The 25,913-nt window shown below is 49.3% G+C and overlaps 1 protein-coding gene across 18 annotated transcripts in view; it reads left to right on the top strand.

The window, feature by feature from the left end:
• Nucleotides 1-3,450: 3,450 nt before the first annotated feature.
• Nucleotides 3,451-25,913, top strand: part of SLC8A1 (solute carrier family 8 (sodium/calcium exchanger), member 1) — a 111,080-nt gene continuing 88,617 nt past the window's right edge. For 10 of the 18 annotated variants that reach the window (XM_010562479.1, XM_010562476.1, XM_010562473.1 and 7 more), the window contains exon 1: nucleotides 3,451-5,249. In XM_010562479.1, coding sequence (XP_010560781.1) covers nucleotides 3,451-5,249 — 1,799 coding nt within the window. The remainder of the gene's footprint in view (nucleotides 5,250-25,913) is intronic. The other 8 variants (XM_010562485.1, XM_010562487.1, XM_010562484.1 and 5 more) reach the window with 1 other exon arrangement.

The raw sequence follows: 25,913 nt of genomic DNA, 5'->3' as shown, positions 1-25,913 counted from the left end.
GCTGGTGAGGTACGTGAATCTTGCTCGATGACCGCACCACAAAATGCAGGAGGAAGCCCAACATAGAATTGGGGGATGATACTGCCGCTCAAAGCGGGGTCCTGGCACATTGCGAAGGCCGGTGGGTTTTTCTCCCAAAGTTCCAGCCTTTCCCCACCTATCTGAGCCCTCCAGAAAAGTTACAAGTTTCTTATCTCCTGCCATCTGAGGGAAAAATGTTGTTTGTACATGGAGAGCCGGATGGTAAGGCCAGAAAGACGGATTGCTCAGATGCAAACCTCTAGGCCTTTTTTCCTACTGTTTAACATAATATGGGACTTGATTTTAAAAAAACCCAACAAACCAAAACCAACTTATATTAGAATGTTTGAAAGGGAAGAACATGGCAAATGAAGTCCAAGTGACTTATTCTGATTTAGTGTGTGTCTTTTTTTCTGGCAGAGGCTTCCAGTGTTCGAATCCTTTTAAGACTGTAGAGTTTGTCCAAAGTGTGATGGGACTCTCCCATTCTTTATGACCTAAATCAGTGACCCAAAGCATAATATTTTCTCTAGAACCATCTGTTTCCTCTTCTTGCTAAGGGGATTTCACAATGCCTGGTTGCTCTGAATAATTGTACATGTGCAAGGATATGACTTGCCACAGGGAGAAAATAACTGAACAAGGGCAGGTGGATGCTCTTGAGTTTTCTGTTGAAACTACTGCCCTTTAGAACGAGAGGGTGAAAAACCGTGCAGCTGAGTAATATTTTATGCCCTGACTAAAATTTTTTTAAGCCTACGTATTTAAAAAAAACACCAAAACTACACTTAGGAGCTATCTGGGATAAACAGAGTTGATACCAAGTCAGTCAGTGTTTTGACAGCCCCTTTATCAAATATCTCTGAGACTTGGTTTGGAGCAGTGTGAAACACAGGAGTACAGATGTTGGGTGACTAATTCATGCTTCGGCTAAACTTCAATGACCACGAACGCACATCTGTTTCAACTTAGCTGTCCGTGAAATGGCCTGCAACAAGGTACTCTACAAATACCATGTTTTCAATTTTTTACTTCAGGTTTGTAAGCGGTGGCTACAGCCTGCGTTCTAGGAAGCAGAAGGTGCCCAGGGACTGTGATCAGGGGAGCACTGTTCAGGGCTTCTGACTCCAGCAGTAAGAGCTTTTTGTAGCATTAGCAGGATTTCCAACGCAAACAAGTCCTTTGTTTTAAATCTGTCTTCATACAGGACACTTGCTTTTTCATGTTCATCTTATCTGTTCTTATCACCCAGCTCTCCGACTTGCTCACTTCCTGCCCTGTGTATTTTTTTTTTAATTAATTAGAAAATTGGGGGGGGGGGCAGACCAACAGCTCCTTGTGAGGAAATGCCATTTATGTAAAACTGTCTTGGCAAATTCTCAGTATTATTCTTTCAGCTCAATAATCCTACTACAGCATCCTTAAATAAAAGCAAATGGAGGAGAGGGCTTTGATCCATCATTACAATGTCTCTTTGCGGAACAGATCCTATAATGTGGGGGCAGGATGGTACCCATTGCTTCCTCCAGCTGGTTCTTCGCTTGCGCACAGCCCTGTCCCTGCATGATATGCCCCTGCCCTAATGAGGAGAGGTCATTTCTGTGTCGTGGAGGATAAGGAGATGGGTGGTGGTGACCAGGTGCTTTTCCTCAAGGAGGTGTTGGCATGTCCCCGTTTTGGAGGGTCCAGGAACACCTGCCTGGCTGGAGTTTTGCAGTCAGCAATGCAGCATGTGGAGCCTGCTGCGTGGCTGGAGAGCCAGCCTGGTTCCCAGCGGTGCTGTGAAACAAGCCCTCATTCAGGAGGAAGAGGGAAAGTGTGCTTAGCCATCCTGCATGGGTCACGCCATGGCTGGCCCCAGGTGACAGCTGGGATGCTGTCACTGGACGCAGCCTTTAGCACGGACGGGTTGGTCAGTGTGTCCCCATGCGTGCAGCCATGCAGTTGTCAGACCTGACAATGTGTTTGCTGGAGACCAGGCAGATGGCAAATGGTAGGGTGAGACCTGCCAGGCGTTGGGGAGGCTGGACTTCGGGAGGCGCTGACTGGATCTCCTTCTTGTGTCCCATCTCTGATACGGGCCTGGGAATACCATCCTTCTCTTGGAAGTCAAAACCTTTCGTGGCTGGATCCATTGGGGTTTTTTTCTTTCTGGAGTGTTGTTTTCTTATGAACAAAACCAGTTCAGCCTTTTGTATTCTCCAGTGCAGTAAAGGTATTGACGTACTCATTTTCCTGTCTTCATAGAAACATTTTTAAGTACGGTGTGATTAAATTAACTTGGAATGGAGAAGCGTAGTATGGCAAACGCTCTCCTTGAGGAGAAAATATAGCTTTAATAACTAAGAATCTGGCTTTTATTGGCTAGTAAAATTGAGAATGTAACACTGAGCATGCTCAGGTTTTTGCACTAAGCATCTCTATGTACTTAAAGGCATCTGTTCTGTCGGTTTATGCACTGTTAACTAACTGAAAACCTCTTTAACAGCTCCTTTACGCTGCTGGAAAATACTGAGGCAGGATAAGGGCAAGTACTGCTGTCATGCCTGATGACTGATGTTGTAAATGGAGTGAGAAAGGCCCTTGAAGGGGAAGCCGTCAAAGCTGACCTAGTGGGAAAAGAGCGCAGGGACAGGTTTCCTCTCGAAGCATGCCAAGAGAGCCAGGCTTGGATGCATATGGGGCGCTTTCCAGTTCTGGGAAGGTGCAAAGGGATGCACTGTGGAAGGAATGGCTCCAAAATCATTAATTAAAGACTGCCCTTCTGGTGCACCTTATGACCAAGTTACTGTTAAGAATAAGGTTTTGCCAGGGCTTGAGCTCACTTCATGCAGATTTCTGATGTGGAATAGATGTTTGGGAGGACTGTGAGCAAGAAAGCATTGTGAAATATGTAGTTTACAGTGATTAAAAACAGCAACTATAAAAATATTTCCTAAAAATGATAGGGGGATAGTAGATTTCCCTGTCCTCTCCTGCTCTTACCCTGTGAGTGAGTGAGTGCACTGTAATTTTTAAATGGGAAACACTTCTGCCAGCTGAGAAGCAGAATGATGGGCTTAAATTAGATGAGAAACAAGAAAATGCAATTGAACAAATAGGCTTTCAGCGAACAGAAAGTGGCATTAAACACCATAGTAGCTAAAGGGGGTAGGTGCTAGCCCACTGCTAGCCCACATGAATCTGTCCCTGTTCAGATAACTCAACTAGATGATTTGTACATGGAAAACTGCAGTAATCATAACACAAATGGGCTTATTAGATGGGTCTTCTTAAGTAATGGAGTAACTTGATTATATGTATGGGAAAGATGGGAAATAAACAGGGTGTGGAGGAAAATCTGTTATCTCTGGTCGGCCTCACTTAATGCATCTTTCCTTTTGTCTCTGCAGGCTGAGGACGTTTGGGACCTGTTCGGTGGAAGCGGCCATGTCGCGAGCAACTCGCCCACCCACCTTCCCAGTGAGCTTCCAACTCCTGAGCGTTTTGCTGGTGTTGCTCTTCCATGCAGATGGCATACATGGGGAGAGCCCCAGCGAACTGCCTGTGAATGACACCGAGGAGTGCACTGGCTCATACATCTGCAAAAAGGGTGTGATTTTACCAATATGGGAACCCCAAGACCCCTCATTTGGTGACAAAATTGCTCGGGCAACAGTGTATTTTGTAGCGATGGTGTACATGTTCCTGGGAGTATCTATCATAGCTGACCGCTTCATGTCCTCCATCGAAGTCATTACATCCCAAGAGCGGGAAATAACCATCAAGAAGCCCAACGGCGAGACCAGCAAAACCACGGTGAGGATCTGGAACGAGACCGTTTCCAACCTCACGCTGATGGCCTTGGGCTCATCTGCCCCCGAGATCCTCCTGTCTGTTATTGAAGTGTGTGGCCATGGCTTCACGGCAGGGGACTTGGGGCCAAGCACAATTGTGGGGAGTGCTGCATTTAACATGTTTGTCATCATTGCGATCTGTGTTTACGTTGTTCCAGACGGAGAGATAAGGAAGATCAAGCACTTGCGAGTGTTTTTTGTTACAGCGGCATGGAGCATCTTTGCTTACACTTGGCTTTACATTATTTTATCTGTGTCTTCTCCTGGGATTGTGGAGGTTTGGGAAGGCTTGCTCACCTTCTTCTTCTTCCCCATCTGTGTGGTGTTTGCCTGGATAGCTGACAGGAGGCTTTTATTTTACAAGTACGTCTACAAGAAATACCGAGCTGGCAAGCAGAGAGGCATGATTATTGAGCATGAGGGTGACCGGCCCTCCTCCAAAGCTGATATTGAGATGGACGGAAAGGTTGCCAATTCTCATGTAGAGAACTTTTTGGATGGGACACTGGTGTTGGAGGTGGATGAGAAAGACCAGGATGATGAGGAAGCCAGGAGGGAAATGGCTCGGATTCTGAAGGAGCTGAAACAAAAGCACCCCGACAAGGAAATTGAACAGCTTATAGAGCTGGCCAACTACCAGGTCCTGAGCCAGCAGCAGAAGAGCAGGGCCTTTTACCGCATTCAGGCCACTCGGCTGATGACAGGAGCTGGCAACATCTTGAAGAGACATGCTGCAGACCAGGCCCGTAAAGCTGTCAGCATGCATGAGGTCAACAGTGAGGTGGCAGAAAATGATCCCATCAGCAAACTCTACTTTGAGCAGGGTACCTACCAGTGTCTGGAGAACTGTGGCACTGTCGCCCTGACCATCGTTCGCCGGGGAGGCGACTTGACCAACACGGTGTACGTTGACTTCCGGACAGAGGATGGGACGGCCAATGCCGGCTCTGACTATGAGTTCACTGAAGGGACAGTGGTCTTCAAGCCTGGAGAGACCCAGAAGGAAATCCGTGTTGGCATAATTGATGATGACATATTTGAGGAGGATGAGAACTTCCTGGTCCATCTCAGCAACATCCGCGTGAGCACTGAGGCCTCGGATGAGGGCATTCTTGAGGCCAGTCGTGTCTCAACACTTGCCTGCCTGGGATCACCATCTACTGCCACCGTCACCATCTTTGACGATGACCATGCTGGCATCTTCACCTTTGAGGAGCCAGTAACACACGTCAGTGAAAGCGTGGGGACCATGGAAGTGAAAGTGTTGCGAACCTCTGGTGCGCGAGGAAATGTTATTGTGCCCTACAAAACCATTGAAGGTTCAGCCAAAGGTGGAGGAGAGGACTTCGAAGACACCTGTGGGGAGCTGGAGTTCCAGAACGATGAGATAGTGTAAGTGAAGGTTTTATTTGTTACTTACAGTCTCTGGTTCTCCTGAAATTAAATGCGCGTGGCTCCCAGAGCTGCACTGGAGGTGTTTGGGTGCCAGCGCGTTGCCATAAGCTGTGAATGGCTTTATGTGCTTTGGGGAGCCTGAAATGCTGCACTCCTGCCTTGCTAACAGACCAGAGAGTGATGCCTGCTCAGGGGCACTCCACCCTTCCAGCGGCAGGGTGGTGGGACTGGTTTGTGAGCCCAGCTTCCTGCGCTCTACCCACGCACTGAGCAGATCTCTATAGCCTCGGCACTACAGCGGAGCAGAGAACAAAACCGAGCTAGCTGTTACCGCCCAGTCACAAGGACCTGTCATGCGAAGGGCCTAAACTGAGTGTATGAACTGTGGTACCTGCTTCCCCTTGCCTGTTGAGGGTCAGGTCATCCAGGATTGGGCCACAGCCTGTTCCGCTGATGCTCTGTTCAGGGCTTTGGTGAAGGTCACTTCACCTCCTCCTCTTCTAAAGGCTGCAGGCCTAGGTCATTGTCCAATGCATGGCCTGAAAAAGAACTGTCATGCAGAGAAGCCTTATGGTTAGGATGCAACTGCAGCCACATTTGGCCACTTGCAAATAAAAAAGAGGCTGAAAGCTGTTGGACGCTACTCCTGACTGTTGCTAGGTGGATGGTGGAAAAATTATTAGTGCCGTAGCCTTGTTTATTACATTATGTAGAGAATATAAATTAGCCCAGTAAATCATGGTTGAAAACACCTATCCTTGGGTAGGTCATGAAGACATTTCCTTGCCCAGTTGGGGCTCTGGGAGGAGCAAGGGTTGGGAGTTGCGTTGTTCCAGCCTCAGGCTCTTGCTGCAGTGAAGTCTGTGTCTGTAGATCAGTCCCTGCCAACAACAGAATCTGTAGCACAAAACCACTGTGTAGAACCTGGAGCAGTCACTGATAAAGGGCACTGCTGTGTCAAGGGAGAACTAAATGTTGGCTTGAGTGTTGCATATCATACAAGTGGTCTCTTAGGAGCTGAGACGGACCCACGATGAGTGCCGAGAGCGGGCCTTATGTTCTGTCTGTTACTTGTATCGGCTCTGTGTGCACGGGGAGAATGAAGGAAATAGGGGAATCATAAAAGTTCTTGAAGTAGAGCGAAAGAAAAAAGTGATTTGTAGTTCTCAGGCATATTAGACCAGTTGGGGTTTTGACTTCTCAGGAAAAACTAAGCAAGAACTTCATAGCTCCAGCAGTCTGGAGGCCAGAACATGCATGTTGTTCACACAAGGGTTAAGAGTACATGATATGCCATTGTTCATGGCTCCTGAATGATAACTGTAGCAGAGAGCAATGCAGTTATTCGGATTTTTTTTTTTTTTTTTTTCATTTGGGGAGAAGCAGGGAGTTGTCTGCAGAGATGCAATGAACTAGGCTATAAGGATATCCCCCGAAGGCTCTTTACTTTTTAACCAGGTCACTCAGCACTAGCGAAACGGGGCTACTGGCAGGAAAACTTTGATGTTTGGTATCCGTTCCCCTGGGATGTGACATGTTTACATGGCAGGCCAAACACATGGCCACAGGCTCTGCGCTCAGAGGGGCTTCAGCTTCCCCCTTGTCTTGGATCCATCACTCTGGCCAGGATCTCTGTGCTGTCCTTCATCAAAGACAGGTAGCGTCACCCGCGTCTGCGCTGTGATGGTCTTGGTGCTCGGTCTGTGATGTGGGGTTTTGCAGCGGGACGGCAGTGCCTTCTCCCCGCTCTGCTGTGCCCACTGCCTTTCCTCCACCAAGCTGTTGACCGCTGACTTTTGCCAACAGCCCAGTAACCAAGAGGTGTGCTGGAAACGGGCTGACCGCATCCTGTCGGAGCTGCTGCCTGGCCTCCCCGGGCCATGCTGGTGTGCCCTCCCCCTGGCAGCAAGCCTTCTCCTTCCTTCTCTTACTGGCTGTCAGCATGTGCACAGCAAGCAAGAAACAGGGGGAAAACGGATTTCTTCGAAATCCAAGTGTGTTTTTTCTGTGCAGATGCCAGGACATTGCTATCATATCTCTATTGCCTTTAAACTATTTCTCCCTGGAATCACAAGGAGGGACCATGCATGGGAAGCACCACTTTAGGAGTTCACAGCCTGGTACAAATGAGGGCTTGGGGAGTGGGGTGGGAGGAGGTGGCAACTGCAGGGCCATATGTTGACCAAGGGGCTTGCTCCATTCAGGTGGGAGAGGACATGCACGTACCTTATTTTTTCTGGGAGAAGGGTGAAACTGATTGTAGAAATTGCAGTCTATTCATGTGCCTGAAGGGCAGTAGGTATTCATCTGAAACTTAGCTGCTACCGTCCATGTTCAGGTGTTGGATGGTATAATCTGACTTTCAGAAAATTTCCCGCAGGTCTGTTTTTGCCTGGGCACAAGTTTAGGACAGCCCTACAGCACAAAGGCGGTGTGGTCCTGAAGCCGAGGTGCTGCTTACAGGCATCCTCCCTTGGAAGAATTTGCTCTATTGGGAATAAAGAAGATGTGCTAGCACATTGTGTGGGTTATAGAGCTAAAGCCTGTTTGCTATGTCACTGCTTGTTAGTGCTGTGCTTCAGCTAAATCACAGCTATGTAGAATGGTGCAATTCCCCAGCACGTTTGATTCAATAAAGTTCTAAAACTCCAGGTTTTCCCATGCTCTGGTGGCCAAGAGATAGCTTTGCTGCCCTTTCTAAAGGTCTTTAGTGCCTCTTCAGCTCTGCCATTCTAGGCTGTATCAATTAGCTTGGTAAAATTGAGTAAGATGTGTTTTTCTGCAGCACTAACAACAAAGGTAGGGCAGTGCAGGGGGACACGAGGATGAAAGAAAACTGCATACAAGCCTCTATTATTAGAGGGCTGGCTTGCTGGTAAGTCCCAGTAAAATTAGAAAGCACTGGGAGGGCCCTGATCTTCTGGAGACCTTCCTCCAGTTCCCAAAAGGCCCAATTACGTAACATGTTGTTTGTTTGCAGCGTCCAGAGAGACTTTCCCATTTTGCAATCTGTTGATGTCCCCTTTCCCAGAGCACACAAAATAGCTGTGTAACTCCTGAAGCCATGCCACTCCTGTGCATTTAAACAAAGACCTCATTCCGATGCTACCAAGAAAGAGGTATAATGGAGAAGAAGGTGGTCCTCCTGTGGAACATTTTATCCCAGCACTGCCTGGTGGCCTCTTGGAGTGATGCTTTTCTGCTCCCTGCTCCTGAAGCACATCTTGTGTTCAATGGGTGCATGTTGGCAAGTGAAAGAAACAGCATTTGAATGTGTTTTGCAAAGGGTTTAGCTGGGTTTGTACGATAGATTGGTCCAAGCTGTGTGGGAAAGCTAAAGATGCCTGACTTGAGTCTCAGCAAGGTCAGTCTCAGTGATACTGCACAGGTACCTGGGGCTCTGAGACACTGGTGTAGGAGAGGGTGCTATGATTTAGAGTGTAAGAGAGAGCCTTCCCTCTGGGGCCATCCTCAACAAGGTGATCCCAGCCTTGTCTTGCATCTCCATTAATGATTAAAGCTTTCTCTCGATGAGAACATGGAGAAGATGTGTAGTTGCAGGCTCTTCCTGCCCACCCGTCTACCACAGCTATTGTGATCATAGAAGAGGTCACTGGTTCATGTAGTCAGTGTATTTTTATCTCCTGACTGAATGCCAAATAATTCAAAAGAAGTCCAGCCTCCTATCTTACAGGAGGAAGCAATCCTTCCCCCAGCTGATGCGATCTCTTCTCCTTGCTGTCTCGAAACATCAGCAGGGGCACCTCTTCCAGATGTGACTGCAAAGCTATATGAAAACTGTGTGTTCTTTCATGTTCAAAAACTAGTAGTTTTTCTAGAGGTAACATTGCAACTAGAGATCTATTACAATCTGCATTTCAGATGTCTGCACCCACATCCCCCAAAAGAAAAGGTTTTACTGCATTGATAAGTCAGTGAGGAAGACGGTACGCACAATTATATGGATAACCAATTAAACTGGTACTTCACCTGTGCTGTTACACCTGTAAATGCATGGAGAATCTTATGTCAATAGATCTGGCTGTTCATATGTATAGTTGAGCTGTTTTTATAAAAGGTGTCTGCTGCAGGTTTAGGAAGTGGCACTCTTGGCCCATTGAATTTGACTTGTCCAAGACAGCTTTGGCATTTCTCTGGAAGCATAAATCTAGGAGCCAAATGCTAACAGTGACACAAACATCAGCTAAATCCTCTGATTTTTTAGGGAAAGTGACCCCAGAGACCACATAACCTCCCTCCCAAGAGCCCTTTAAAACTGTCAATGTCAATAAATATAGATTGTGGCAGGGGGGAATGAAGTGGTACTGCTTTTTTAAGTTCCCCTTTTCTTTTCCAAAAGAAGTTGGGTAAGGTATTTCTAAAGAAACAGCAAAAATAAAATCCTGACTCAGCCCTGGGACCTCTCTAGCTCAGTTTTGCATCCATGGCCTGCAGCTTCAGAGAAAAAAATGAAACCTCCAGCGTGGTCAGCCTTGCAGTAGGACGCAGTCGAAGAGCAGAGTCGTCTGATATGGCAGAGATACCGCTGTAAACCAGGCTGAAGGTGAAGCAAACAAACATTCCCCTTTTCACGTTTCATCGTTGAACACATGATCTGTCTCTTTGTCCGTCCCACTTGGTTTGCGTGTGTCAGGGTGCCTCCCCTCCCTCAAGAGCCCTGGCTTGCGCAGGGTTAATGTCTGGAGGCACAGTGTGAGATATCAAAACAGACCAAACAAAGATTAAACTCTTATTCGGCCTGCTTCCAGCACCCAGCTTGGGTTTTAGAGCATGTTTTCCCCTTGCCACTGGCAGTCTCGCCTGGCCCAGCGGGACCTGCCAGCAGTTCAAAATACGGCCACCAGGATCTGGGTCTTGGGTCCTTGGCCGGAGCACCCAGTGCCCTGGGTCCATCTCACGGGAGGTGGCCCTGGCCATGGCCCACAGCAGGGAGCTGCGCACCTGTGTCGCAGCGGGCTGCAGCATGGCATGGGGGCCTCTTTCCCTTCCAGGGGAGTTCTGGGGAGGAGAAGTTCCCTGGGGCTGAAAGGTGTCATTGCTTTGGGTCTTGAAAGCCAAAAGCTGGTCGTCCCCTCTTCAGGGAGGGAAGGTATAGCTATAACAGGGTGAGCTGTCTTTTCTTTTTCTCCTCTAAGTTTACACGATGTGTAGTCTTTCCTGAACGCTCCTAAAAAGTTAGCCTTAATATCTCCTAGCCATGTGCATCTCTTAAACTGCTGTGCTCGTCTCATTTGCACTGGACAACCCCTGCATCTCTGTTCGGAGACAGCAAGGAAGTAAGGCCACGTGGTGTTCGCAGACCTTCCCCTTTCTCCTGTGCCCAAATGCCTGCAGGTTCTTGCCTTTATCCTGTGCATACAGACTGAGTGACACAGACATGGTGGGTACTGAAAAAATCATTCCCGAGTGCCACGTCAGGTCTCAAGCCGGCAAAGCACATACTGGCAACTGTGTCTCTAAGTGTCCTATGGCCTGATCCGGTCCTCTCCTCCCCAGAGTAAGACCAGTGGGTATGCTCCTGTGGCATGTCATCACGGTGGTGTGGGACTAGTCCTGCCCGTCGCTTGCTTGGGGAGAGTCAGCACGGGATGCAGTCTGTGCCGTTTGCCCAAATAAGTCATGAAATCTAGGAACTTGATTTGGTGATGTCCCCTGTGGAGCGGATTAGGCGGTGAGGTTGTGTTATTGGATGAAGCAAGTTGTGCCAGCACATCACTGGGGGGAGTGGGGGGAGAAGGGTGAGGACAAGCTCTCACTGAAGAACTGACATGGTTTTTGTCCTTGAAAAACCAATGTTTCCTTATTTGTAATGAGCTGTTGTTAGCAATTTACTGCTGCCAGCTGCATCTCTGTGGTTGATTAAGGGAGCTTGGATCTTAAATATGTAATAACTCTCTGAAAGCCATTGAGAGGCAGTTATTAGCTTCATCAGGGCCTGTGTACACATCCGCTGTGCTCCTTTATGAAAAGGCTACCTATTAAATGCATTGTAGTAATTTATAAAACACAGGATCTAGGCTTGTTTTAAGAAATTAAAGCAGCGAACCTAGCGAAGCTTGTTGGTGCAGGAAAGAGTTATCTTGGAGTGAAGCGCTGCTCTGCAGCTCCTTGCTGGTGAGACAAGAGTGGGGGTTAGGAGAAGCCCTGTCCCCTTTTGCAGAATCTCTTCTTTCCCTGGCACGTGCTTGAGCACTGCTGGCAGCAGCATTAACACCACCACCATTAAGAATACGCAGGTCTTGTCAACAGAGCAGGGATCCATCCCTCTCCCTCCTGTGCACATGGGATCCTTTACTTGTGGCAAACCCTTAAGCAGGGAGAGGTAAATAGTTGGTACGCAGGATGCCGGTGCAAGTGCTGAGTTCAAGCTGTGCATCTGCCTTGGGAATAGGCTCCTTTCCTCTGATACTCTGTCCCCAGGTTTGACCTCGGCGGATGGCACTCGGTAGTTTTCTTCCAGCAGCAGGGCTGCATTTGTGGGCTTAAAACGGGAGTGACAGAACAAAAAGCAGACAGCTGACCACAGCCGGCATCCAAGCATCTGTGCAGATGGGCAGAGAAACATCTGCTCTCATCCAAAGCCGAACTGAGAGAAGAAGCTAGACCTGGCAGACAACTGGCTGAGTCAGAAACAGACCCTCCCCGGGGGCAGAGGCTGAGCCCAGAGGCATCATCCCACACGCTGCGGGCGGATGGAGTGCTATCGGCCGGCTGTCTGCTGGCGGTGGGGAGATGTGATGTCTCTCTCCCCTTGGCAGGCAGGCGTACCAGAGGCGATGCACTGTCTTCCATGTCTGGGTCTGCCTTGTATGAGTCCCTGCTGGCTTTGCTCACCCCAGGGACAAAAACTGCATGTTCACTAGCAAGGGCACGCACATCGCTGCCATGCAAGGGGGAAGACACCGATGCTACCCCTTGTCTCTGCTCCTTCCCCTGTTCTCCAGCACTGTAGGATAACTGTGTTAGCTTAACCTTCACAGGCTGGTCTTGCTGAACCACCTGTATTTCTACAGTACTCTCACATCAGGAGCTTTGATTAAAAGTTAGTCTTTCACAGCCACAGTGTTTGTGATGGCCAGGTGCATGGCCTAGCTGCACTGGTGCTAGCAGGCACGTTCTCTGCTTTGCAGTCTCGGGCATGGTTGGAGTTAAGGTCAGCCCTTTCCAAGTCATAAATGCCATTTAGCCTTAGGACATCTCGGGAGATATCAAAAACTCTACTAATAATGTTTCTGACACTGACATCGGAGGCATTGCGCTGGTTTCCAAGAATGGCAATGCTGGATCCTGGGTGACAACAAATAATAACGGCATTCTCTGTTTTAAAAATATCTTAGCGTAAGAGAGAAAATATTCCCACTGCTGTGCAAGTAAGAGGGTGACCAGCATGTGCCTCCTCCGTCCAGTCCCTATATGGTTCCATTTCCATAGTGTCTGGACTCCTTCCTACACAATCAAAGTAACAATAAAATGTGTCTGGCAATGAGAAACAAAGCAATAATGAAGAACGGGGGCACAGACTGGATCCCCGTGAACTGCGTGCCGGAAAGAGAGAGATGGAGCTGATGGCATACACCTGCCCCATCAGAGCAAAGTCCTTTCCAGGGGAAGGTCCTCTGCGTACAGATGCTCTCAGATGGCTGAGGACAGGGATGGAGATGGGCTGAGTGGAGTCCAGTGCAGAGATACTACCTTTGGGTTTTTCTGGAGGTGGTATTGGTGTCAGGAAGCTTCTTTGCTCTTTGGAGTGCTTGAGTGATCCCTCTGGTTATTTGCTCTTGTTGCAACGCTGGTGTGCGGTAGTCACACACTGCGCTATTTTGGGGTCACGCGACGTGGTTCTAAATTAACCACAGGCCCACTATGCCCTGAGGAGAGCCTTGTCCCAGAGGCCAGATGCACCATCACCAGGTGACAAGGCTGTTGTCTCGCTGGCTGGGACATAAGAAGGACATGAAGTTTCCTGCTGGGTCCAGAAAAAACAAAAAAAACCAGGACTGATTTGCTCTGAGTTCTTTTCCAAACTCTTGCTGGCTTCCAGGAGAACAAAATCGCGACGTGCTGGGCCTTTGCAAACAATTTGGAGTGGGGATATATCGAGCTGTTAAAGTGCCCATCAGCCCCTCGGGCTGCCCAGGCAGCCCCTGAGCTTTGCAGGGCAGATGGCCCCGCTCCCGGCGCTCACCCCCCGTCCCTGCGCTGCTCTCGCGGCCTTGGCTCTGCCGTCCTCGCACCCAAGACCTTACCCGGGCAGCCGGAGCGCTCCTCTTGCCCGTGTCGTGACAGATGACATATCCTGGCGTGCCTTTAGATACGGGCAAGAGGCACGCCTGTCCGGAGGCTGCGGACGTCGTGCTCCGAGGAGCTGTGTGTCCTCAGCCGCAGCCCTCCTTTCCCTCTCGGCAATGCCATCGCGCAGCCCAGGCTCCGCTGTCCTAATGCTGCACAGCTCTTGCATGAATACGCAGCCCTGTCACAGCCTATGAGGCCGAAAAACAAAGTCTGTTCTGCAGGGAGTCTGGAATAAGTGGAGCTGAGAGCTGCGACGAGCAGGGGAGAGATGCACCGGTTTCATTGAGAACAGGCGGCTGGATCTGAGATAAAACCTGTTGCTTTGGCTCGAGCAGGTGAGGAGCAGGTTTTACCTGGCACCAGAGTCTGCACAGGGCTTTGTATTTGCTTAGTTCAGTAGATTTGCATTCACACTTTAGGTTTGGTTATTGAAATTTATGTTCCTCCTTAGCGACTGGATACGTGATGGGACTTGGGGGGATAAGCTGTCACTCCTACATAGGGTAAAAATAATATAAACAAAGTTAGCATTAATGCCCCAGGCACAAATGATCCTACCACAGGGGAAAGGGAGGGAAGTGTAACAGGAGATTTACCTGACTCACGAGCTCTCCAGTGACCTGGAACTCAGAAAGAATCATGCAAAAACCTGAAAATGTGTCAGTTTAATAGGGAGGATCGTAACAGAGCAGCGTGGGAGTGTTGGGTCAGAGTCAGGCCGAGCATGAACTGGACGAGAATTAGAGGGGAAGGAGATGCCCTGTCCATGCCTTAGCAATGCAGAGGGAGAGGGGGAAGAGAGCTGAACAACAGATTCCACCAAGAAGCAGGTCCCTCTGTGGATGTCTGTGTTCATGAGGCCTGCAGGTGTAGGACAGAGCTGATGTAACCTACCTGTCTGCAGACTGAAATCTAACCTCGTGTTGTTAGGGGAATGCCTGAGGGGCTCTTCGAGCTGCTAGGTTTTCTGGGCGATGAGTGAGATCTGCAGGCAAGCTCAGGAGCTGCCTTCAAAAGCAGCTCAGCCAGATTAGGTCTGCTTCTGTACCTAAAACAGCCTAGAATAAATCAACACGTTATTGGTGAGTACCTCAAAGATAACAAGGAGATGAATAACAGCCAGCATATATTTGTCAAGAACAAATCTTATCAAGGCAACCTATTTCCTTTTATGCCATCCTTTTGGGTAAGGGAGAAGCAGTGGCTGTCATATCATTGAGCTTCAGAAGGGCCTTTAATGTCGCCTTGTTCGGTACTGTTGTAAGGAAGCACTGGTTAAATGGGCCACTAGGGTGATGGGGTCAAACCTGTCTACAAAGAGAAACATGACGCTGGATCAGGTGAAAAGGTGTTCAGCAGGTGCTCATCCTGAACTGGAGCTTGTTGGGCATGGAAAAGAGAAGTTTGGTGTTTAAACTTGCAGATAGAAAGAGTGGACAGGCTGGAAGCATTATCAAGGGTAGGATGGGGATTTACAGAGAAATAGCCTGAGCAGAAGCACGACGCTGTAAAGTGCTTGTGCAAGAATAGTCACAAGCACAAATTCAAATGGGAGGGAACAACTGAGTTAGGGGGTGCCATTGTGGTCCGGCAGCCAAATCTGAGCTCACAACGTCATGCTCTTGCAAAGAACGAGACAGACGTCATCCTGAAGATATTCACGAGGAGTGCAGCCATCCTTATGTGCTCTCTGCCCTGCTGTGCCCACCTCTGAGCACTTAACTCCAGAAGAAGTTGGGAGGAGTCCAACAGAAAGCGTAGAAAATGACTGGTGGTCTGAGAAATGTGACCCAAGGTGTGAGAGACTGCGAGAATTGGGGCTGTTTAATTTAGGACAAAGGCGTAGGGAAGGTCTAAGCCTTGAGCTGTGTAAAGGGCAATAAGATACTCTCTGTGTCTGCAGGGTCTTGAGGAAGCAACAGGGGCAATTCAGACCAGACAGGAGGGCAAATTTCCTCCTAGTACAGATGGGTCCAGTCAGGAGTAGCTTGGGGGAGTGGGTGACCTCTGTCAACAGCAGAGGACAGCTTAGAGATACTGGTCAAAAATTCACTGAAGATTTCAGGTGTGCTGTCTCTTTTAGGACAGGATTGGGTCAGATGAGGTCTTGGGAACTCTTCCTCTCCTGTTGTTATGTGCTACCCAGGCAAAAGCATTCATCATGTGAGTTGCACTTCAGTCAGGTGGCCTCTGTCCTGCATTGTCTTCTGCCACAAAGCGTGAAAGGGTAACATGCAAAGCAACCTACAGATGGAGCAGAAAGACCAAATGCGTGCATACACATGCAACCTTCAGAGCTTCCCTGTGGCCACCCAATCTGGGCTCTTTGCTCCCAACGGATATCTGGGACAGGGCCAGTGCTCACCTACCGTCTGTCTCCTTTGCTAATAATTAGATGCAATCCAAGCTTCCCTGCAGGAGCGCTCTGTCCCCATGGGGAAGAAGCAAGACTGCACAGATTAAGGAAGCTAATTAGAGGGGAAGAGAACATTGGTACCGAAGCCCCAACAGTAAACTTTGAAATCTAGATAAGAGAGCAGTATTTAATTATATACAATTAAAACACTGCATCTCAGCCCCCTGAGAACTGGCAGTCTTGGAAAGCCCTCACAAAGGTGCTAATGAACAGATCTGAAGGCAGCGGTGGGCTAGGGGCTATGCTTATTAAACTTCACCTGGGAAACACATCTGAAGAGAAGAGCCAGGAAAATTCCTGTGGACCACGGGTCCCTTATTTCTGTGTGCTGTCCTCCCTCTTCCAGAGCAGGTAATGGGAACCCAAAGCTCTGGCACTGAAAGGGGGATGCTCTGCTCTTCCATGCAGCTGGGCACAGACCATTGCAGACACCTATGCAAGGAGAGGCTATCCTGAAAACGTAGGGGAAGTTGGAAAGGGTTGTAAATACTTAGCCTGAGAAAGAGAAACAGTCTTCGTGCCCTTCTCTCCCAATGCACAGGAGACAAAGCTCCTGCCCCTGTGCCTGCCAGCCAGGGGCCTCCTGGTATCTCCAGGGAGCACCATGCTGATGTTCCCCTTTGCTCCACAATCCTGCAAAGTTATCTTAGGTTATTTTCCCACAAGTTTGCTCTAGCTACTAAAGCAGCTACTTGCCCTCCCACCTCCTTTGCCACAGCACATATATAGCCCCTGACTTCTGATCCTTTAGCCTGCCCTCTCCAAGCCAGGAGGGCAGTTTGATTTCCCTGTAAAGTGCCTGCCTTGTGTTCAAGCATTCACTGTTGCACTCTGTGCCAGCTGAGCCAGCAAGCTTTGTGGACTGCAGTGGTAGCTTTTACCCCATAGCTGCTTCTGGGTGTTAATGTATTAAAACCACGATGAGGGAAAGCTTGGATGGATTCATATCATCTGGCAGAGTAGAACTGTAGAACCAGCCTGAAGTTTTCCAAAATACCTCTTCCTCAGCAACTTCAAACCCTTAAGGAAGGCTTTAGTTCAGCCTTGGGTGCCAAAGGAGTTGGTGCCTGTTTAATTTTTAAATATAAATTGCCAGAGGGCTTCTACCTCCTGAAGGCAGTAAGTTTGAAAAGTACAAGCAACAGGCTAGAGCTCCTTTTAGCGCATCCTTGTCTCCTGGTATTCCTCTTTTGCCTGGTCTTTGCCCCCACTTTCTTTTAGGTCCATACACAGAACCCATGAGTTGCATCTGTGATGTTGTCATGAACAGCTTCCCTGGTGATTCAGCTGCTTAAAGTGTTACAAGACCTGAAAGTGATGCCAATGCCATTGAGGTTCATTTTATTTGTCTGAGCCTTTTTGGTGATGTTTTCCTCTGCCGTGCCAAGAGCTAAAGCCTCAGGGGGTTCTTCACTCATTGTGTTTTAGGCGAAAATTAAATTTCTTGTTGAATCCCAGAGCTCCAAGAGCTGGGGTTTTAAGAAGAACGCTGACTAGTATCTAGAGTGCCCTGTCTGGCCCTTAGTGTGCCAGGGGAGAATTTGCCGTGCTTTGGGGAGAAAATTGCCCTCTATTGTCAGTCCTGCAGAGCTGGAAGGTAAGGTGGGAGGCTTAAGTTACTTCTCAGTTCAAGTATTCCTAGACCTACTATGAATGAGCATGTTGGTCTCTTGCAAATATACAAACAAACAGATTTCTACAAAGCACTTGCTAATGAACCAAGCCAGCAGCTTGTCCTTTCAGTGATTTGTGGGGAGTCAGTAAAAGACTCAACCTGGGGAGCTCATTAAACTGCTGAAGTAGTGCATTTCTAGTGGAGATGCTGGGAAAGTGTTAGCTGCTGGCTGCGATGCAGGGGGGAGAGGCTTGGCAGCGCTGGAAGGAAACCTGTGAGAGGAGACGTCTGCCACCTCCGTGGGCGTGAGCACGGGGCTGGTTTGCAATGGGGCCATGCAGGTGGGGTGCGAGAGGTGCTGATTTCCACCCCCAGTCGCTGTAACCCCATGGCTGGGCTATAGCACGGTGGTATCGTGCTGGGGTCTCGGGTCTCAGATGTGAAGTGGAGAAGAGGAGAGCAGAGTCCAGCACCAGTGAGAAGGGAGAGCCACAGCAGCCTACTCGGGTGCTTAGCCATGCGCATGGTGTAAAAGAGACCTTCTGGAAAATACAGTCAGACCCTCAGGGTTTAAAAACCAGGCACTTAATCCTATACATCAAAGGGAGCGTGGCACCGCTCAGCCACTGCTCTGCTTCATGGACACAGCATGTTTGTTGCCTTCAGCTATTGCACAGCTCAGCTGCAAAGCTAATTTGCACCACTGCCCTTTCCCCTTGGTGTAAGTAGATGGACTTACTCATGCAGCAACTATAGCCATCTCCAAAAGGGATGCATATACCTCAAGGTGTCTATATACCTAAGGGTCACATAGGCCTATGTCTCAACAATTAGAGTAGGTGAAAGACCAGAGAAGTGCATGTAAGGGGGATGAGGTGGGATAAGGTAAAAGAGAGGTGAATGCATGATAAAAATTGGAAAAGGAGGGGCGGAAGGAAAATGAAAGAGGGGCCAAAATTACAATGGTTCATATGAGTGCTTCCTCTTGGCTGCTGGTGAGCACTTCCAGAGCTACAACATGCTCAGGGTCATGTTCAGAGGCCCCTAGTCCCATCAAAGCTTAGAGCAAGGTTGGGCTGCTCAAGTTTGCACCAGCTGGTTGGAAAAAGCTGTTTGGCTCTTGCTACGGCATGAGTTTGACATCCATGTCTTAAATGCATTGAGCTGATATTGCACAAGTTTCAGCTTCAGTGTGCTTGTAGGGAGAGCCCTGGCTTGGCACTAGGCAGTAAAGGTAAAAGCAATGAGGAAAAGAGAATTCTTCTGGCCTTGCCAAAAAGGACCTCTGTGCAAGGCAAAGAGAGAACTAAATTGATCTGAATTTTCTTGCTATTGGTCAGCATTTTGGTGCCAAGGTAGTCACACTCTGTGTGGATGGGTACACACACGTGAGAGAGGGAAGGAAAAAAGTTAACATGAAGAGCTCCATATTTAATATTGTGTTAATCCCTTCCCTCCCAGCTAGAGCGGAGGTTTAAAATTCCTTTGCTGGACATGAGGGAAAATTTACTGATCTGTGTGAACATTATTTAATTAGGGAAGAAAGCTTTACCTTTAAGGAAAGTTGCAGCTGAATAAATTGGTTTGAAGGTCTGAAGAAATTAATTGATGTTTGGGGCTGTGGGGAGGTTTTTTATTTATTGCTTCACAGAAAATTCAAGTCGCATTTTGAACCAAACTTTCCTTCATTAACTCTGGAAACTTAAACAGGGGATGGATTTCAGGCCAAGTGTTTTGAAAACCCCTGCTAACAGCAACTGTGGCAGAAGGTGAAGCAACAACACGTCATCTCAATTTCTCTGTGAAAGCCAGTACTTTGAAAAGGTATATATCAAGTCAGGCAACTTGTGCAACAGCTCTTTGCAAGTAAGGATTTGCTTCTAGCACCCTAGTTACGTGATGGAAAATCCTGCAAGGGAGCAGGTGGGAGTCACAAGGCTACGTGCCAGCTTTGGACCCAGAGCTCGGCATGGTGGTGATCTCCACCAGCAACCACGGGGAGCGGGGCGTAGTGCCTGCCCTCCAGTCCTTGCTGGGGTACAGCACCCTTTGATTTGTGGCATGAGTTTTATTCATTTATTTCTTTTTGTGCTTAAGCACATGTACTAATTAGAGGAGAACTGGTGAGCTCTGCTAACGCATTTGAACACGGGTAGCTTTAGGCTTGCATTTGGGTCATTAAAAATGAAGTAAAACAATGTTCTCTTTGCACCAGTTATTGTGAGCAGGGGCCTTGATTTGGCAGCAGTTATCTCCCCAACACCACCGCACTAATGACTTCTAGCGCAGAAAGAACAGTGTGTCATTAACGCAATAGGGTGGTGTGAAGCTATGTATGAAAAGGAGAGGCTGAGGCAGACTAGTTTGTGATGAGCTTGTAAGAAACCTGGGACTAACTGGCTGAGTTTAAGCCCTTGGGAGGCTGGAAGCCAAAACATTTGCTGACCCATGAGGGGAAGCTCTTCTCACATGGACATCGTCCCAAGGATGGGGGCATGCTGCAGGGTGAGCAAAGTGGGTCTGGAGACGCGCCAGCACAAGCATTGCTCTCTCCTGCTCCTCCCTTGGTTTCTCCATCAGTCCCATTACAAAACAGGTCATGCAGCCCCAGCGCTTACAAGTGAGGGGGAACCAGCGGAAGGATTTCTCTTCAGGTTTTGCCAGGAGAGGCTGGTTTGGGTTTGTGTGGCGGGGTTTTGGTAGCAGGCGAGGGTCCGCAGGGCCGGCTCCTGGGAGAAGCTGCTCGAAGCTGCCCCAGCTCGGAGCCAGACCCGCCTCTGGCCCAGGCCGAGCCCCTCAGCGACGGCGGGAGCGCCTCTGGGAGAAGAGATTTCAGAAGGGGAACGAACGCCCCGTGAGGGAGTCGGGGGAGCGGGATGTGAGAGGAACCCCTCTGCGGATCCCGAGGTCAGGGAAGGAGGAGGGGATGCCCCCGCAGCCCGCGGGGAGGCGGCAGGCTGTCCCCCCCAGCCCGTGGAGGGGAGCGGGGGAGCGGATGCCCACCTGCAGCCTGGGGAGAGAGGAGCCCACGCTGGAGCAGGGGATGGATGCCCCCCAAGATGGCCAGGACTCCATGGGAAAGCCCGCGCTGGAGCAGGCTGTGCCTGAAGGACTGCAGTCCATGGGAAGGACCCATGCTGGAGCAGTTTGTGAAGGGCTGTCTCCCATGGGAGGGACCCACGGTGGAGCAGGAGAAGAGCGAGGAGTCCTCCCCCTGAGGAGGAAAGAGCAGCAGAGCCAAGGTGGGATGAGCGGACCCCAAGCCCCATTCCCCGTCCCCCTGCACCACTGACGGTGAGAAGGTGGAGAAAAATGGGAGTGGAGTTAAGCCCAGGAATAAGGGAGGGGTAGAGGACGGTGTTCTGATATTTGGGTTTAATTCTCATTATCTTTGGTTTCGATTTGTTTGGTAGTAAATTAAATTGATTTTGTTTCTTCCCCAAGTTGAGCCTGTTTTTTGCCCATGACCATAACTGGCGAGTGATCCCTCCCTGTCCTTGTCTCAGCCCACGAGCTTTTCATTAAATTTACTCCTCCTCATCCCACCGAGGGGGAGGAGTGAGCGAGGCAAAACCCAGGAGGGTAAAACCTTTCCAGGAAAACCCAGCTCATATCTCCTGAGGATCTTCTCTGCCTACTGGTGTGTCCAAGCAGCCTGGGTGACCTTGACATTCCAGTGAGGTTTTCTTCATTGCTCTGTGGGATCTCTCTGCTGTCTGCAGGCAGATTTTGGTCAAGATGGAGGCCATCGATTTTTAAATGTAAATGATAGGCTGTAGAGAAAGGCTTCATCTCAAAGCTGGTCTAAACTACAAATACAACATAGCTACATATGTCAAAGCTGCGAGAGATGGCCTGTAAAGGTCATTTGGCTTACCTCTCTGCGTGGCAGAGGTTGTACAAGGTTGTTGGTTGTCATTCCTACAACAGCTGGAACTGGGAAAATGTTAGATTGAGGGGTTTTCCCCAGAAGTACCTCACTGCATTTTCTCCTCTCAGTGAAAATGAGGAAAATTGGAAACTCCACAGACGCGTACCTGTTTTTCATTTAAAAAGCTGGAGGAGGAGAAGGCTTGTTTTTTAGAGAAGACACCTGGGACAAAACAAAATGTCACCCTTGCCTACTTCGGTCCTCAGTGACAGAAATCCACATCACAACACTAACACTGAGTGACCTGCAGAGACTTACTGTGCTGGGAAGGCCCTGGGCCATGATCCTGCTGTAGGGGTGCAGTCACATCGGTGAAGGTTCAGTTGTGAGGGCGGTGGAGGTTTGCTTGCATGCTGTGACAGTGGAAATGGCTCATATCTCTTGAGCTGCAGAACAAAACTACCTTCAATTTCTTCTTCTGTTGCTCTGTGCCCTGTAGCAGCGCTCTCCAAAGGTGGTTGCAATGCAGGCATAAATAAAATTCAGCACACACTGGGACTACACATACCTGGAGCCATAATGGAAACCTTAATGAGTTAAATCAGAGCTTTTATTATCTAATTTCTCGTTGTCAGCCGGTTTCTCACATCTCTGTAGATAACTGATGTGGTGGAGAATAGTTCTTGCCTTCTGGAAGCTGGCTGCCTTTTGAAATGCTCCCATCAGAGATGTGTTTTTCAGGCTTGTACTTCTTCCTTCTCATTATCTTGTCAATGGGAGCTTTCTTTGCACTGACTCCGCCGAGTGGAGGAGGGAGAATGCATTGGCGGGGAACGCGAGGCCGTTTTGTCTTTGCCCTGTGGATGTGGGCACTGAGGCCTCAGGAGCAGCTCCCGCCAGGTGAAGGGAGAATAATTCCCTTTTCTGCCAGAAGACTTGCAGGCGTGGCTGCAGCCTGGTAGAGGGAAGCCAGCTCAGCCACAGCTGCGGCTGAAAATGCCTTGAAGCAGGAGGGTTAATCATCTGGCCACTGCTTCTGTTGGTAAGCTCCACAGCTGCTCTTTCTGCAAAGGAGCTCTTTTCAAATCTCAAAGCTATCAGCTGCAGACAAAGGCAGCGCATTTTTAAAGTCTAGAGGAGTATAAAAGACTGCAGATAAACCTGAAGAGTTTTCCTCAGTAGCTAAACCCCTGGGTTATATCTGTTGAAATTGCTGAGAGAAGATCCAACAAATATTTGTAACAGTCAGATTTCTACCGAGGATGCTGCACGCCCATCTGAAAGAGTGCATACAGCTCTTGCCTGTCAGCTAGGGAGTGTAATGGGGTGGGTTGCAACTGCATGAGTCTGCATGCAAATATTGCTGCTCTGTTTTGGGGTTTGGTCCTTTTCCTTTCCAACCTTGTGTCTGGGCACATCTAGCAGATGTACCTTCCTTTTCAGGTCTGTCCTTCTACATTTCGTCTTTGTGAGCACCACGTGCTGGGTTGTGGCACACAGGCAGGGAGCAATGCAGACCAGTGGTCAGAGGTAACCAGGCTTCTGAGGGATGCAGGATGAAGATTGACAGCAAAGTGGCTCTGGAGCACATAAGGGAGCTGGGAAGGGTCCACAGGCATCCATCCAGGTCTCTCCTCACCACAGCTAGTCCTCCTCTGGGTTTGGAAAACCCCTTCTTCTCCCAGAGAACTCTTGTCTTTCCTCATATTGTCCCTGTTTCCACCACAGCCTCCCCTCTATCCCACCACTCCAGTTTCCTCTGCTTGTCTTCTGAGTGTCGTGGGCTCCGTGGAATAAGGCTTGTACCCTGCCTCAAACCAGGCGGGCCTGGGTCATCCTGCCCCAAAACGCGCTGTGGGTACCTAGACAGGCATAATTCTGCTCCTGGTTTGGCCTCACAGGCTCCCTGCAGGGACAACTGATGTCCGGTGGGCTTACTCCTCAGGTGCCAAAAATCAATAAATTAGCTGTGTTTTACTGGGATCTAAACCAGGATGCCTCAGTGCCCTTTGGGCACGTGCCCCAGGCTGCACCGGGATGGGTGGTGGTGCATGTGCGTACTGCCTGCCGCTGCCTGCAGGGTCACCTCCTGCTGCGAATGCGCCGGCGCCGGTTACGTCAGCCAAATGTGCACTGTGATGCAGCCCACATAATAACTACCAGCAAAAGCTATTGGGGTTTGTATTTCAAACCGCAGCTCTCAAGCCTGCGTCTTCTTACTTGCCATCACTGCAAGGAGGTTTGTTGGGTCTGATGGTTGTTTCCACCCTGCGAACTCACCATTTGCTGTGGCGTAGCTAGCTGGCATTACTGCTGCTTTGGCACTGCCTGAGACCAAAATTTGGTTGGTTGGCGGTTTTGTGACCATGCCCTTCTGAGATACAGCATGAGTTACAGCAAGAGAAACAGAAGAGGGTTTGTAGTTAAATGGAAATGGTTCTCATGTTTTTGTTACCACATATGGCAGGGACATATGCAGAAATTAATTTGCTGCTGTTTGCCTAGTACCAATAAGCAGGGTGAGACAGTATGTTAGATCTCACAAAAGGAAACATTACTTTTCTTTCATAATCTCTGTTTTTCTAATTCAGATGTTCACTGTTGTTTTCTTGAAACTGAGTTGCAAGTAATGAATTGAGGGTGGGTGGGAAGGCATTCAACTGCAATGAAAAAGAAACAGGCTACCCCAGAGGCACATGGGTTCATCTGCCTGTCAGACTGCTTTATGAGATGTCCTGTGCAGAGGCTGATCTCCTGATGAGGACCAAGCATTGTGAGCTCCGGCTCAAGGCTTATGTGTGTTGGCGAATTCACTTGACTGGTTTGCGATTAATGTTACGGGTGAGCTGTTCAAAGCCTACATGCAGCAGACTGAGAGCAGGAATGCCAGCTCTTTGCTTTTGAACATAAGACTATCTCCGTGATGGAGTGCATGTGCACAGCAGTGTCTTGGAGAGAGAAAGCACTTAGTATCACAGGGCCAAAGTCGTTGATTCTTCAGGGGCTATGAACCCGTTCTTCCCCCCCAAGGGAAACCTGCAATGCCGGTTTTCAAGCCTGTGTGTCTGTGAGCATACATCCCTGCTCTGCATCTTACCTAAGAGGCAACATCCCTGCCTTCCCAGCCACACAGCAAGGCCAGAAATAGCAACTCTTCCAGCATTACAGTAAACCTGAAAGCTGGGAGGTAGGCAACAGTTTGCAAGCCGAAGGGGAAGGGAGGACAGTGTTGACATCTGCAGTGTTAGGTTAGCAAACACTCAGCTAAAAGCAGAGGAGGGTGACAAGAAAACACCGCTGTCCCAGCCAGGCTCCAGTTTGTTAATCCCTAAGTAGTGAAGGAGGACCTTGTGCCAGGTCGTGTGCCCCGCGCTGGGGGCACAGGCACCCCTGTGCTGTTGCTCGTGGCCGGGGGGCCAGGCAGCTGCGGGAACATGGGTGACACATGAAGCACCTCTCTGAGTAACGCTCTGCAGCTCGGTTGAGGCTGCTGCAGAAGGACACGTGGGGGATTCTTAAAAAAATAGGAAATGTTAGTGGAAAATGTGGACTTTTGCTATCAAAAGAACTTTTTCGCAAAGGGTAAGTCTTAGTCACTACTAGCTTCTGAAGCAAAGCGTTTCAATGCCTTGTTATTTTCTAGGTCCATTTGCAGGCAGGAGTTGTTTTTCCCTCGTTTCTGCAAGCCTGAATACCAGGAAACACCATTCCCCTGTTCGCCAGTGAGTGTCTCAGGAAGTGCCCTGCCTCTGCTTGGCGGTGCTTTACTTCAAGAGTGCAGCGGGACACCCGATGACTTTGCTATAGTTAATAGCGCTTTATAATTCAGAACTGCGGCCACAGGCACGTGAGGCCGGGGGACATCTCTGTGCATTTGCAGCGTGTTGCGCCTGGTCGTACACGTGGCTGTGAGCGGGGCATGCTGAGACATCCCGGGGAGAGCAGAGCTCTTAATGCAACAGTGTGAAAATCGTACTTCAAAGCTGATTGACGATATGGGCTTGTTAGTTTTGCGGACGGTGATGGATCTCATTGGTGCCGCGCATACGAGGATTGCTTGGGACTTTGCATCTTTTTCTCCCCCGTGTAGTTCTTTGACCATATATAGCCAAGGTATCAACTTACAGGCCTGGGGATTTCAGCTTTCTGTTTAGATTTTAGATGAAAGGCTGCAGTTGGAAGTGATTGTTATAAATAATTCCTGCTATCTGCTAGCAGGCTGACTTCAGTCCCTCCTAAAGAGCTCCCCATAATGATCCCTTCTAACAGCAGCCATGAAAACTCTGCTCCTGCCAAAGGCCCCCGAACGGAGCGTGCCCTCCGGCGGGGATGGGGCTGCGCCAGGCGTCGTCGGGCTTGCTCGGTCTGAAGCCGAAGCCGCGGGCGAGGGCAGGGCTCCGCTGCAGAGCCCGCTGCGGTGCTGCCGGCCCCCGCCGGCGGGGGGGC

The sequence above is a fragment of the Haliaeetus leucocephalus genome, unplaced genomic scaffold, assembly GCF_000737465.1.
Source record: "Haliaeetus leucocephalus isolate CR32 unplaced genomic scaffold, Haliaeetus_leucocephalus-4.0 Scaffold160, whole genome shotgun sequence".
NCBI classification, from domain to species: domain Eukaryota; kingdom Metazoa; phylum Chordata; class Aves; order Accipitriformes; family Accipitridae; genus Haliaeetus; species Haliaeetus leucocephalus.
This window is presented reverse-complemented; position numbering and strand designations above follow the sequence as displayed.